At 38.2% G+C, this 15,307-nt stretch overlaps 1 protein-coding gene across 1 annotated transcript in view; it reads right to left on the bottom strand.

Moving 5' to 3' along the window:
* Positions 1-15,307, bottom strand: part of GKAP1 (G kinase anchoring protein 1) — a 96,811-nt gene that overhangs the window by 79,091 nt on the left and 2,413 nt on the right. The window contains exons 3-4 of the mRNA XM_002742794.5: positions 6,126-6,384; positions 1,900-2,043 (exon numbers count right to left, since the gene is read on the bottom strand). Coding sequence (XP_002742840.1) covers positions 1,900-2,043; positions 6,126-6,341 — 360 coding nt within the window. The 5' untranslated portion in view covers positions 6,342-6,384. The remainder of the gene's footprint in view (positions 1-1,899; positions 2,044-6,125; positions 6,385-15,307) is intronic.

Raw genomic sequence — 15,307 nt, 5'->3', positions numbered from 1 at the left:
CCCTGGTGAATCTGATGATTATGTGACTTGGGATTGCTCTTCCTGAGGAATATCTTTGTGGTGTTCTCTGTATTTCCTGGACTTGAATATTGGCCTGCCTGGCTAGATTGGCCAGGTTCTCCTGGATAATATCCTGAAGAGTGTTTTCCAGCTTGGATTCATTCTCTCTGTCATATTCAGGTATACCTATCAAACGTAGATTAGGTCTTTTCACACAATTCCATATTTCTTGGAGGCTTTGTTCATTTCTTTTCACTCTTTTTTCTCTAATCTTGCCTTCTCATTTTATTTCATTGAGTTGATCTTCAATCTCTGATATCCTTTCTTCTGTTTGGTCGATTCAGCCATTAAAAGTTGTGTATGCTTTGCAAAGTTCTCCTGTTGTGTTTTTCAGCTCCATCAATTCATTTATATTCCTCTCTAAGCTGTTTATTCTCATTAGCATTTCGTCAAACCTTTTTTCAAGGTTCTTAGTTTCTTTGCATTGGGTTAGAACATGTTCTTTTAGCTCAGATAAGTTATTACCCACCGGCCGGGCACGGTGGCTCAAGCCTGTAATCCCAGCACTTTGGGAGGCCGAGGCAGGTGGATGACGAGGTCAACAGATCGAGACCATCCTGGTCAACATGGTGAAACCCCGTCTCTACTAAAAATTACAAAAAATTAGCTGGGCGTGGTGGCGCGTGCCTGTAATCCCAGCTACTCAGGAGGCTGAGGCAGGAGAATTGCCTGAACCCAGGGGGCGGAGGTTGCGGTGAGCCGAGATTGCGCCATTGCACTCCAGCCTGGGTAACAAGAGCGAAACTCCGTCTCAAAAAAAAAAAAGTTATTACCCACCTTCTGAAGCCTGTTTCTGTCAATTCATCAAATCCATTCTCCATCCAGCCTTGTTCCCTTGCTGGTGAGGAGTTGTGATCCCTTGGAGGAGGCGAGGCATTCTGGTTTTTGGTGTTTTCATCCTTTTTGCGCTGGTTTCTTCCCATCTTTGTGGATTTATCTAACTGTGGTCTTTGTAGTTGGTGACTTTCAAATGAGGTCTCTGAGTGGAAGTCCTTTTTGTTGATGAAGTTATTTCTTTTGGTTTCTTAGTTTTCCTTCTAACAGCCAGGCCCCTCTGCTGTAGAACTGCTGGAAGTCCACTCCAGACCCTGCTTGCCAAAGGCTTTCTTTTTTTAAGCAAAACTGTCACTGGGTATTTTCTGCTTTGTTTTTGTTTTGAGAAAGGGCCTCACTCTGCCACCCAGGCTGCAGTGCAGTGACAGAATCATGGCTCACTGCAGCCTCCACCTCCTGAGCTCTGGTTCCTCAGTTACTGAGTAGCTGGGACCACAGGTGAGCACCACCATGCCCAGCTAATTTTTCTATTTTTTCGTAGACACACAGGGTTTCGCTATGTTGCCCAGGGTGGTCTTAAACTCCTACACTCAAGCAATCCACCCACCTCAGCCTCCCAACGTGCTGAGATGACAGGTGTGAGCCACTGCTGCCAGCCTAGTCACTGTGTATTTTTAACAAGAGACCTCTGGTCCTATGAATGTGATTTTCTTACTTGGAATAATTTAACACTGTTCCCCTATGTTTCCCTGTCACTCCCTAATTTGTAAAAGGCAGATAATTTTTAAAACCACAAAATAACTGCTTTGTATTGCCAAAACTAACAAACAACAAATGTATCAATTTTCTTTTTGAGTAGATCAAAAACAGAACCTCTTATTAAAAGCAGCAAATGTGAATTAATCCAATACAAATTCCTTCTAAAAACAGTGGTGATATAAATTCAGAGGCACTGCCATCTTAAAAATCTATAAATTCATCGCTTCTCGGCCTTTTGGCTAAGATCAAGTGTAAAAATCTATAAATTCAATGAAAAACAAAGTAATTTTATTTACTTAGTTGTACCTGCTCATCTCTTTGTCTCCATTCTTGCCAATTTTCTTCTCGTGAATCCTTCTGTACTGGGTTTGACAGTGGAAGATCATGTTGAGCGTTACAAACAGCATGAGAGGATTTCTGGGGAATTTTCTTAAAAGCAAGATTCCTGAGCTACAACACAAACAAAAAATATTAAATTTAGTTTATTGATCCTGGGATAAAAATGATTTTTTTATTAAAAAAAATGACATTTTTATACTTCTACTCCAAACACTCGTATGCTAACTCACACAACTAAAGTCATTATTTGTGTTTTCTATAATCTTTGTAGAATGTTAATTTTGCCAGCATTTGAGATAATGCTCTTAGATCTATATATGAAATGATTAAGTGAAAAATGTATTATACTATATTATGCCACCATTTTAATCACTCTTCTTTCCTAAAGAAAAGTTTATAGGAGTAGAAAACAGTAAAACAAGTTTGCTTTTAAAATGCAAAACATAGCTGAGTTTACCTGTAATCTTAGCCCATTGGAAGGCTGAGGTAAGGTGGACTGCTTGAGCCCAGGAGATTGAGACCAGCCTCAGAAACATGGCAAAACCCCATCTTTACAAAAAAATACAAACAAACAAGCAAAATAAAAACTAGCCGGGTATGATGACACACACCTGTGGTCCCAGCTATCCAGGAGGCTGAGGTGGGAGGATCACCTCAACCCGGGGGTTTGAGGCTGCAGTGAGCAGTGATCATGCCACTGTACCCCAGCCTGGGTGACAGAGTGACACCCTGTCTCAAAAATAAAAATAAAACACAAAACAATACAGTTCAGAAAGCGTGCACATCTAAAAGTTTAAATAGTTGAGAGATCAACTAAGCAACCACGACAACTACTTTGCTAGTACTGAAAAATACAGGTCCTAGTCCACAAAGTACACAATGAACTAAAACAGTATGGACAAAGCCACTCCCAACAATAAAAATAATCTAAGACAAAGGAGTTGAAACAAGAGAGAAAAACACTGAGAGGGTGTTATGAACTGAATTTGTTAAATTAGGTCTAGCCAGCAAACTCTGGACATACTGCCTATGAGCTAGCTCTGCTCAGAGCAGTTAAAAAAAAAAGAAGTTTAGTCAAAAGCTGCCTCCTTACATATTTTAAGTTCAACTTGAAAGTTTCACCATACATAATAAACTATAACCTAACAATGTATAAACAAACTGTAACCTACTCTTGTACCAATCACCAAGTTTTAGCCAATCACAGGTGGCCAATTGTTCAAACCACGTTCAAATAAGGCAAAGGTAGAGCTGTAACCAGTCCAGCTCTTTCTGTACCTCACTTCCTGTTTCTGCCCTTAAGTACTATGTGACCATCTGACAGCCCAAGAGTAGCTCTGAACCTATTTTCTGGTTCTGGGCACTGCCAAATTGTGAATTGCTCTTTGAGCATTTGAACTGTTCAACTTAAATTGTCTGAAGTTTTTAACAAATTGTAGCCTCCCTAAAGATACCATGAAGCCCTAACGCCCAGTGTTTGTGAATGTGACCTTATTTGAAAATTGGGTCTTTACAGATGTAATCAAGTTAAGCTGAAGTCATGCTGAATTAGATTGGGCCCTAATCCAATAGGACTGGTGTCCTTATAGAAAGAGGTGAAAACACAGACACACAGAGAATGCCACATAACAACACAGGCAGAGATTGGGTTGATGACACAGCAAGCCAAAGGAATGCCATGGATTGGGCATTCCTACCACCCAGAAGCTAGGAAGAGGCATGGAAAGATTCTACTCAGAGTCTCAGAGAGGGAATGGCCCTGTTGACATGTGGATTTGGACCTCTACTAGACTCTAGAACTGTTAAAAAGCAAATTTCTGTTGTTTAAAGCCACCAAGTTTGTGGTATTTTTTCTGGCAGCCCTTAGAAACTAACAAAGAGGCTTTAAATTGAGGATCAATAATTTTAACTGGTCATATTAGATTGGTGCAAAAGTAATTGTGTTTTTTACCTGATATATTGTTCTATAAACAGGAATAAGATAAAAACACCACAGTAAGTAGCTGGTTTCTGATTCGGAAAGGACATTCAGAAGGAGATGCTGCTGGAAATGAAGCACTGGCTGCTATCTACTTTACAGAAAGTAAAGACTGATGGACTAGAACTGCAAATGGCTGAAGTAGAAAGTATCCTTCACACTCATTGTTTTACATGTTCTTATTCTCTAATATAAACTCCACTATTGCCTTATTTTCTGTTTCTTCCAAATCATCTTTAATTCCTCAAAGAAAATAGTGGCAATCAAAAGTTCTGAAAGATCTTACTTCTGAAAGGTCATCATCCAGGGAGGAAAATGTCTTTCCTTTAAAGTTACTGTGTGGCAAGCATTTTAAAGAATAGTTAGAAAGCAATGGAGGTGGAAATTTAATGGGAAAAAATAATTGAAAAGGCTTTTTTCTAAGTCTTAGGACATCATAAAATAACTATGATAATAAAATACTTTTACTACTTCTCACATTAAATAATAATGAGAAAAACCCTTATATACCTGACTGCTCCTTCTATTAAAACAAAACACATGCTAGAGTTGTATATCAGCATTTCTTTTAAAAACAATGGGCATATTAAATGTTGGTCATATAACTAATGCCAAAGATGTCTAGGAAAAAAAGGGCCTTCCATACAGTTTTTACTCTGAAGGAAAAAATGACCATCGAATGCATAAAAATGTCCATTCAAGTTGAATTACAAAGGGCCAGGCATGGTGTCTCACACCTGTAATCTCAGCACTTTGGGAAGCTGAGGCTGAGGTAGGTGGATTGCTTGAGCCTAGGAGTTTGAGAACAGCCTGGGCAACATCCTGTGACCCTGTCTCTACAAAAAAAAAGAAAAAAGAAATTAGCTAGGCGTGGTGGTGCTTGCCTGTAGTCCTAACTACTTAGGAGGCTGAGGCGAGAGGACTGCTTGAGCCCAGGAGTTTGAGGCTACAGTGAGCTATATCATGCCATTGAACTCCAGCCTGGGCAACAGGGAGAGATTCTGCCTTCTCTTTGGAGAAAAAAAAATAAGACGCCAGCACAGTGGCTCGTGCCTGTTTAATCCCAACACTTTGGGAGGCCAAGGCAGGTGGATCACCTGAGCAACATGATGAAACCTCATCCCTACCAAAAATACAAAAACTAGACTGGCATAGTGGCATGTGCCTGTGCTCCCCGTTACTCAGGAGGCTGACATGGGAGCATCACTTGAGCCTGGGAGGCAAAGGTTGTAGTGAGCCGAGGTCACACCACTGGATTCCAATCTGGGTAACAAGAGTGAGACCCCATCTCAAAAAAACAAAAACAAAAACAACTAGTCATATGATTTTTGCCTGTAACAGTAAGAAACAGGAAACAACCCAAATGCTTATTCTGAGTTCAATTAAACAACGTATGAAATAACCGTGTAATTAAATATTGTAAACTGTGGATTCATTTAAAATATCATAAATCTGTATTTACAAGTATGGAAAACTGCTCATGACTAATTTTTTTAAAAGCCAGTTATAAAACAGTCTATTATATAATTCCATTTTCATTTAAGTGTAATATGGATACACATATACATGTATATAGGCAGATAAATTTATATATGTGTACAGAAAACATATACCAAAATATTAATTGATTATATCTCTGGTTATATCTATAAATGACCTTTGTTTCCTTTAAGACTTCCCTATTTTAAACTTTATGCAATGAACACACAAGCTTCCACAGTCAGAAAAATTATATTTTAAAAATGTTCAGGCAGGGTATGGTGGCTCATGCCTATAATCCCAGCAGATTATAAGCCCAAGCAAGCAGATTGCTTGAGCCTAGGAATTCGAAACCAGCCTGAGCAACATGGCAAAACTCCATCTCTACAAAAAATACAAAAATTAGGCATGGGGGCATGTGCCTGTAGTCCCAGCTACCCAGGAGGATAAGGTGGGAGGATACCTTGAGCCCAGGAGGTTGAGGATACAGTGAACTGTGATCATCTCACTGCATTCCAGCCTAGGAGACAGAGTGAGACACTGCCTCAAAAAAAAATGTTCATTACATTTGACTTTAAATATACACAAATTCACATCCATTCACTGAAGTAATATTTACAGAGTACCTGTGAAACAGGTACTATGGATACATAGGTGAACAAGATAGTATCTGTTCTCAGGATGATTATCGTCTATTGGGAAAGCAGACAACACAAAAAATTATAATTGTTATTACCTCATTTGCTTCACTCTGTTGCTGTTCCTTCTTTTTTCTTCTTTTCTCTCTCTTTTTCTCATTTGTAGTTGATTTGCTTCCCAAAGTTTGAGACTTTCCGGTATTTCGACCTTTACCTTTTCCAGGTTCAGAATCAGAACCACTGCCACTATCCACTTGTAACAGGGCAAAACGAGAAGCGGTGGTGGGAACAGAGCTAAGTACTGCTGAGGCCATAGTAAAGATTTTTCTTCTAAAATATTTCTGTCAAGAATAATTTCTGTGGGGAGAGAGAAGAGTAGGCAGATGAGTAAACACTCAGTAAAATCTTTTCTAGATTCTAAACACAACCATATGAATATAAATTTCTTCTGACACTGGATGAAGTAAATTTGGATTTAATACCCACAGCACTATTAGCAATAACATACTTTTAGATTTAAGTAAACAATGTAACATTTTACAATAGAAAAATGATATGAGATTTCAAATGTACTCATTTTTCCATACATACTCTAGAAAAATTCATGGTTTTCCTCTCAATAATTCTGTAAATATACATACTTATAAAGAATATCCTAAATCAATATGGTTTACAGTGGAAAAGAATTTTTTTCATTATACACAAAAAAGACCTTTACTCCAACTATATGTTAACTCCCAATTCCAATACAAGAAAAAAAGGAGTAAAGACGGGCTATCATTCTTATCATGTATAAAGACTACCATAAGTTTGATTCTAGAGACTGTGATTCAGAATGGACAGCAAAAATAAAGAGCTTAAATTCTCTCAACTAAAGGAAACTTTTCAAAATGCCTTCCACATTATGTTTTAGTTCATTAGTTTCCATGCAAGCATAGGTGAGTGTAGCTTCATTCTGTGTGCTGTCAGCTTTTCCACAACCATTTAAAATCCTTTAGTTATACAGCTAAGGTAAGTGGAGTTTAGGTTGGTTATGTGACTTCCCTTAGTTCTTCCTGGAAGTTAGTGGCTGAGTCTGCACCTGGACCTAGATTTGCTGAACCTTACTCTGAAAGTCCAAATTAAGAAGCCCTATAACAACCAGAAGACTAAGTACTCTTCCAATTAAAAAAGACATAGATTGTCTTAATAGAATGGCAACTCAGACATTTATTTTTATTTTGAAATGTTTCAAAACTGAATACTCAGTTTTGAAAAAATCAAGATGAACATTCCAAGTAGCCAGGACAATGGTTACTAAAATGTTGACTGACTCCTATGCCTCCCCCAGTTGCATTCCCCCACTGCACCAGCCAGCGATAACAAGTATCCTGATTTTTGTATAACTTATTCCTTTGCTTTTCTTTATAGTTTTATCCTATGTCTTGATTCACAGTGCTCATATCTGAACTCCTGTCATTTCACAATATCCCACTGGTTACACATATATTTCTTCCTATATCGCATTATCACACAGGTCCACCCTATTCATTGTGGGAAAGGGCTATGTAAAGGTGAATACTAGGAAGTAAGGATCATTAAGATCCATTCTGAAAGCTAACCACACACTATCATTTATTTGTATGTTTTCCGGAGGGAAGAAAAATGAGAAGCATGTATAAAATCTTCCACCTTAAGTAACCGGAAAAATATTTGGAAATCTTTCACACTTTTGGTATACAATGAAGAAAAATGATAGTAAGAACTGATGTCTAAAGATGTCACCTAACAGTCATTAAATGATAGCATTTTTATTATACCATGTTAAGACAAATTACTCCTGTGCCTAGAAATATGCAAATCAAGATGTACAGAAATGACACCACATTGATAAATTGTGGTATTTTAGGTTCCAATCTCTCCTGCAAGCATGAGAATGAAAGCTCCATAAGTTATGACAAAGAAGAAAATATTTCAAAATGGAAAAGAAATTCTAGACTCAAAAATATCATGGAAAAGATGAATTCTGCTTCAACCTCAACATAATCCTATAGGTCGGGTGCAGTGGCTCAGGCCTGTAATCCCAGCATTTTGGGAGGCCGAGGCGGGAGGATCACTGGAGGCCAGGATTTTGCCACCAGCCTGGACAACATAGTGAGACCCTATCTCTACTAAAAATACAAAAAAATTGCTGGGCATGGTGATGTGCACCTATAATCCCAGCTACTCTAGAGGCTAAGGCATGAGAATCTCTTGAACCTAGGAGGTGGAGACTGCAGTAAGCCAAGAATGCACCACTGACTCCAGCCTGAGCAAGAGTCAGACTCTCTTTCAAAAATAATAATAATCCTACATAAAATTTTAGTTTCTTGAGCCCTCGAGGTACAATAATCCCATAGAGCTATTTAACTATCATTATATCCAATTTTAAATGTTGGGACTATTAACTGGAAGTGCCAGCTCTACTACTGTTCACAAATATTCACTGTCCCTCCCTGAAGGGGAATTATACTATATTCCACTTCATATATATATATTCCCCCTATGATATATATATCACTTCTCTGTTGAAGGCAGGCATAACCAGGTAACTTACTTTGGCCAGTGAAATATAAACTTTAAACAGCTTTACAAGTCAGTGTGTGGTTCGATATGTCCTCTTTTCTCTGCTTCTGTGATTGTGGAAGCATATGCTGAGATGGAGTCTCCATCAGCCAGATCTAATAAAGTCTGCAACCTCAGTGAACAAAGCCCCCTTACTAACCTGTGATGGACGTGTAGCTTGACCAAGAAAGCAACTTTGCTGCTTTCAGCTGCTGAGATTTTCAGATTGTTATTGAAGCCTTATCATGACTTACGTCATACACAAAAAATTTCTTTCCGTTCTAGGACTGATTAGAAAACTATGAATTTCACAGCTGGATTGTTTGCATGCATTAAGTGTTCATAAATGTCTATTCTGAAACATCTCTCCAAGACTCATAGCAATTTTCTTTCTGTAGCGTAAGACAGAGCTATCTTACCAGGGTATCCTTAGATAAAGTTTTTCTTAGGCCTTGGGGCAGCATAGAAAACCTTGAAAAAGTGAGAGCCTCTGTTCCAGTCACCTCCAGATACAACCAACCTCATCTGGTGCTCCTCAGTGGGTAACTCCTGCACTTGCTGCTTTGCGATTATGTCAGCTACGAAAAGGGAAGTGTGATCTACCTCATTAGACAACTGCAAAATGCACAGCTACCCATTATTATAGATAGGCCTGTGAAACTGTTGGAAGATTATGTTCAAGGTGCCTCAACAGCAAAGGCACACAACAAGCAGCAAGTCAAGTACATCAAGGAGCAAGTCAAGAACAGGGGAGCCCAAAATCTAGTGAGGAATGTTTCCATCAACAGCCTTATATCTCTATATTGATTATATTTTCCCCATTTGCCAGTGACATGCATTTTCAGCAGCATCAGATCTAGCTGCAAGGTGACTGCTCAAACAATGCATATGTTTTCTGTCACCTAGAGCTTTGTCATTATTTTTAAACACTTGAAATTAGAAAGTCCAGTTGAATTTGGAATCCTGTCATTCACTCATTTATTTATCTGTTTGTTTTTGAGACAGGGTCTCACTCTGCTGCCCAGGCTGGAGCGCAGTAGCATGATTATTGTTCACTGCAGCCTCAACTTCCTGGGCTCAAGTGATTCTCCCACATCAGCCTCCTGAGTAGCTGGGACTACAGGTGTGTGCCACCACACCTGGCTAATTTTTTCTTTTTTTTGAGACAACATCTCACTCTGATGCCAGGCTGGAGTGTAGTGGCACAATCTTGGCTCACTGCAACCTCTGCCTCCTGGGTTCAAGCAATTCTCCAGCCTCAGCCTCCCGAGTAACTGGGATTACAGGCATGCTCCAGCACACCCAGCTAATTTTTGTATTTTTAGCAGAGACAGGGTTTCACCATGTTGGTCAGGCTGGTCTCGAAGTCCTAACTTTGTGATCCTCCTGCCTTGGCCTCCCAAAGTGCTGGGATTACAGGTGTGAGCCACTGCACCCAGCCAATTTTCTCTGTTTTTTTATAGAGGTGGGGGCCTCCCTATGTTGCCTAAGCTGGTCTCGAACTCCTAGGTTCAAGTGATCCTACCTCCTTGGCCTCCCAAAGTGCTGGGATTACAGGCATGAGCCACTGCAACTGCCCCAAATCCTTTCATTTTATTACAAGAAATTTTCTATTACATTTTTGATGTAAAGAGCTGTTAGATTATTTAAAAATAATTCCAACTGTCGTAAATTACTGAATGCTTAGATTAAAGTTGTTTGTTTTTATTACCTACTCCTACAAAGGAAATTTTAATGGGCACTCGATTCTAAGAAATCATTATTTAAAAGTCTAGATCAGGAACTGAATAGTCTTATTTCATGGATAAACTTATTTTAAAATGAAAATTTTATGTTCACAGAAACAAGTACAATTCCCATTAGAAACCGTGAAAAGAGTTTGAATTTTTATAGAAATTCAACATTTTATATTTCCTATTAATTTATATTACGTTTTACTTATCCTAATCATATACTATAACAAAAATGTTTTCCGTATTTTTGTCCATCTAGTTCAATACAGATACTTGTAAATCTCTTTCCAGTTCTGAGACAATGAGACACTTCTGGTTCTTTATGTCAGTAACGCAAAAGGCAAATGGCAGGGAGCACCAGCACAAGACCACTGACCTGGAGCCAGATGCCTATCAAACCCAACTTGCTATGTACTCTAAGTCCTCAAGCAGCCTACTTAACCTCTGAGTTGTTGTAAAGACTGAAGAAGTTAATATATGGAAAGTATTCAGTACAGTAACCAGAAGAACTCAGTAGTCATGCATCACTTAATGATGGGGATATGTTATGAGAAAAGCATCATTAGGTGATTTCATCATTGTGTGAGTATCACACATTATACTTACACAAACCTAACTCGTACAGCCTACTATCCACCTGGGCTACATGGGATGGCCTATTGCTCATAGGCTACAAATCTGTACAGCATGTGACTGTATTGGAGGCAACTGTAACAAAATGATCAGTATTTGTGTATCTAAAGAAAAGTTACAATAAGAATACCACATTATATGTCCATCATTGACCAAAACAAAACATAGTTAATGGACCACATGACTATATAAGCATTTACAGGTGTTCTTACTATTACTATTAGACTGAAATACCATGAGGCGCTATGAGGCATAGGAGAATTGGTACAAACTATTTAAAAAATTGACTAAGCATGCCTGACTCCATTGCAAAGTGTTTTGAAACTTAACATCTGGCCCCTACACAAGCTAAGGCTTTAATCTTTGAAATAGAAGAAAAGCCAGGCATGGTGGCTTATGCCTGTAATCCCAGCACTTTGGAAGGCAAAGGCAGGCAGATCACGAGGTCAGGAGTTTGAGACCACCCTGACCAACATGGTGAAACCCTGTCTCTACTAAAAATACAAAATTAGCCTGGCGTGGTAGTGCATGCCTGTAATCCCAGCTACTTGGGAGGCTGAGACAGGAGAATCGCTTGAACCTGGAAGGTGAAAGTTACATTGAACCGAGATCCTGCCATTCCAGCCTGAGCAATAAGAGTGAGACTCAATCACAAAAAAAAAAAAAAGAAATAAAATGAAGACAGCAAACCACCATGGCATATATGTACCTATGCAACAATCGTGCAAGATCTGCACATGTACCCCAGAACCTAAAGTATAATAAAAAAAATTTTTAAAAAGAAAAAAGCTTTAGGCATTGAGTAGGTGAGTGGTCAGCCACTGAAAAGAGTCAAAGACCTAAAGATTAACATGACATACTATAGAAGGAAAACACCTCTCTACCAGAAACCCGAGAGTCAGTTTAGACTATATCTTAAATAGTGGGTATACAATAGATAGTAAATGTTTCTTGAAAAGAAATAAGAAAAAAAAGACAAGGCAAAAAGAAAGTACTACGACAAATACTGTTAACCAAGAAAAGAACCAATGGTAAACACTCAAAAGACAAAATTATATTTCTGGTAAAGCAGCTACCTATGCTATGTCATATCAGCAACCTACGTGCCAACATATTTTAATTTACGAAAGGATAAAATAGAAAGGGAAATGCTCACCTATAACGATCCTTGTTTTATCAGAGTAAGGTACAAAAAAAGAATAAGACAGTGGCAGCCACTTGCATTATATTATACTTTACATAACAGTAAATATTAAAGACAAAAAATAGCACTACTTAATCTGCAGCTAAGGGGATAGATGAGACAACAGGAAGGGCTCTATCATCTGTGCTATGCTACTTAAAAAAATAAAACAGCCAACAAGTCAACAAGTCATCTACCTCAACAGCCCTGACAGAAATCTACATACTATGTCAAAAGGTACACTGACCAGTATTTCAGAAGTGGAAGTGAAGGAAATTTAATTTTAAATGAAATAAGGGAATAAAACTTACTATGATAATAATCCCCAATTTGTAAACGTGTATTTATACACATACCAAAAAGAAGAAATGCATGGGATTACTCATTATGCTTATTTTCCTTTATTTTATTGTGTGCGCAGACAATATGTGCGCGCGCGTGTGTGTGTATGTGTGTGTGTGTGTGTGTGTCTTACTCTCATATCCAGGCTAGAGTGCAGTGTTGCGATCATGGCCTTGACTTCCTGGTCTCAGGTGATTCTCCCACCTCGGCCTCCCCAGTAGCTGGAACTACAGGCATGTGCCACCATGCCTGACTAATTTTTTGCAGAGCCAGGGTTTTGCCATGTTGCACAGGCTGGTCTTGAACTCCTAGACTCAAGCAATCCTGCCACCTCAGCCTCCCAAAGTGCTGGGATTATAGTAATGAGCCACCATGTCCAGCTCTACAACAATCATATTTCTTCTAAAAAAAAAAAAAATCTCAAAAAGAGAAAATGGTTACCTATACTCAAGTTGAAAAAGTTAAGCATAATGTAATCAATACAATATTGATTTTTTTTTTTGCCCTGTGTCAAAATTTAGAAAGGGCAACCACAGGTCAGAATTGACAACGAGACGCCTTTGGCCATCCACATTAGTGATGCAGAACACAAATGACAGACAACTATCAAAGACTAATATATGTTGCATACTTTTAAGAGAACATTACCCTTGTTAACTAATTTTTCGGAATTTTCAAAAAGATAGTCGTGTCATGCAATTTAGGAACTTCTTTGTAATTTTTTCTTAAACCTTAATGAGAAAGAAATAAGGAGACCAAGAAAACATTAGGCTTTTTAAAGATACTATATTTCAGGTCATGGCGAGGATTAGTATTCCTTCAGTCTTGTGTCCTCAACTTCAGCATTTCCACATACAGTCACATGTAAGAGATGTTAGGATAATAGATTTAAACACAGCTCTTCTCTTTTCCTCTCTATACTTTTTCTTTCTCTTTCAAATATACTTGGTCTTTAAAATTTAGATGCTTCTATGCTCAGACATTTATATACACATAATAATATAATTAAGGTATACAATGCAAATGAAAATACACTGGACTGCCAATTAAGTTACATACATTAGTCTATGAATATGGTGGCTAATACTGTATGTTAAACATTTACGTATTATTAAAATAGTATACAAATCAGGTTTTTGGGGCAGAAATCTAATGATTATTTATATTTTTCCCCTCTTCCCTTTGAGTGTCCTTTTAAAAATAATTTCAAGGATATCTGGGCTCAGTGGTACACATCTGTAATTCCAGCTACTTGGGAGGTTGAGGCAGGAGGTTCACTTATGTCCAGAAGTTTGGGACCAGCCCAGACAATATAACAAACCCTATCTCAAAAAATAAATAATAAAACTAATTTCAAGGATAATGTATGGCTGAAGACAAAATAAATTTACAAGATAATTTTAAAAACAGAAATCTTTCAGAACAAAATGTGAAACACATATTCTCAATATGCAGGCAGCTCACCATATATAAATGTATCTTCTATTATTTTCCATAATTTATTGACTACCACAATTAAAATCTATTAATTCCATTATACTTAAGATGGCAGCAGGCCAGGCGTGGTGCTTCATGCCTGTAATCCTGGTACTTTGGAAGGCTGAGGTGGGTAGATCACTTAAGCCCAGGAGTTCAAGATCAGCCAGGGACAACACGGCGAAACCCCTTCTCTACAAAATGTACAACGGTTAGCAGGCATAGCGGTGCATGTCTATGGTCCCAGCTACTTGGGAGGCTGAGGTGGGAGGATCACCTGAGCCTGGGGGTTCGAGGCTGCAGTGAAGTGATTGTGCCACCTCACTACAGCTTGGGCGGCAGCCTAAGACCCTTTGTCAAAAAAAAAAAAAAAAAAGATGGCAGTAATGTCAAAAGTATAACAAAGTCTCTATTTCACATAAACTTCATAACCAAAAGGCCAATTATTTGTAATAGCAGTTTGGGCTTTCTATAGCAACCCTCTTTCTTCAGATTTTGCATGTACTCCAAGAAAAAACAACTTGAAATTTCCTCACACACAATTATTTTACTTGTTCTTTCTTATCTTTATGCTGTTCTCTTTTGCCTATGATGTCATTCATCTCTTCCATTGAAAACTTCCACTTATTCCTCAAAATCCTGCTCAGGTGCTAGAATATCTATGAAGCATTCTCTGACCTGTTCCTGAAGTCAAACATACTCTTCTCTGTAATATTTTCATACTTTAAACATACCGCTATTGAATGTATTCAAAAAAATTCTCTCTTTATTGTTGTGCCTAAGCCCAATGATCATGATTTCCAGATCCTGAAAGATAAGAGTTTCTTTCTATCCCTTACAAATACCACAGGAACTGGCATATAAAAGACACAACTACTGAACTTAGTGTTTTCTTCATGTTATATTCCTCAAGTATACAGCTATCTATGCAGTGAAAGATGTGCTCTACAAACAGAAAAAGAAAAATGTGAAGTGCTCTACAGATAATCCTCAATTCCCATAATGCAGATGTGCATGAGCAATTATTAGCAGTTCAAAGTTGTTTCATCATGGTAAGTACCATTCTACCAACTAATCACCACAACCAATTTTGTCTAGGAAGCATATCTGATTTTAAAGTGTTCATTTAAAAGAATTAGGGTGCATTAGTTACTTAAGTAAACTGCTTTTAAAAATGAAACCTAAACTACAAGCAGAAGAATTTCTTTTTTTATCTTTCTGTATACATGGGGTCTCACTATGTTGCCCAGCCTGATCTCAAACTCCTGAGCGAAAGCAATCCTCCAGCCTCAGTCTCCCAAAGTGCTGGGATTATAGGCATGCACCACCA

Source organism: Callithrix jacchus, chromosome 1, assembly GCF_049354715.1.
Source record: "Callithrix jacchus isolate 240 chromosome 1, calJac240_pri, whole genome shotgun sequence".
Lineage (NCBI taxonomy): Eukaryota > Metazoa > Chordata > Mammalia > Primates > Cebidae > Callithrix > Callithrix jacchus.
This window is presented reverse-complemented; position numbering and strand designations above follow the sequence as displayed.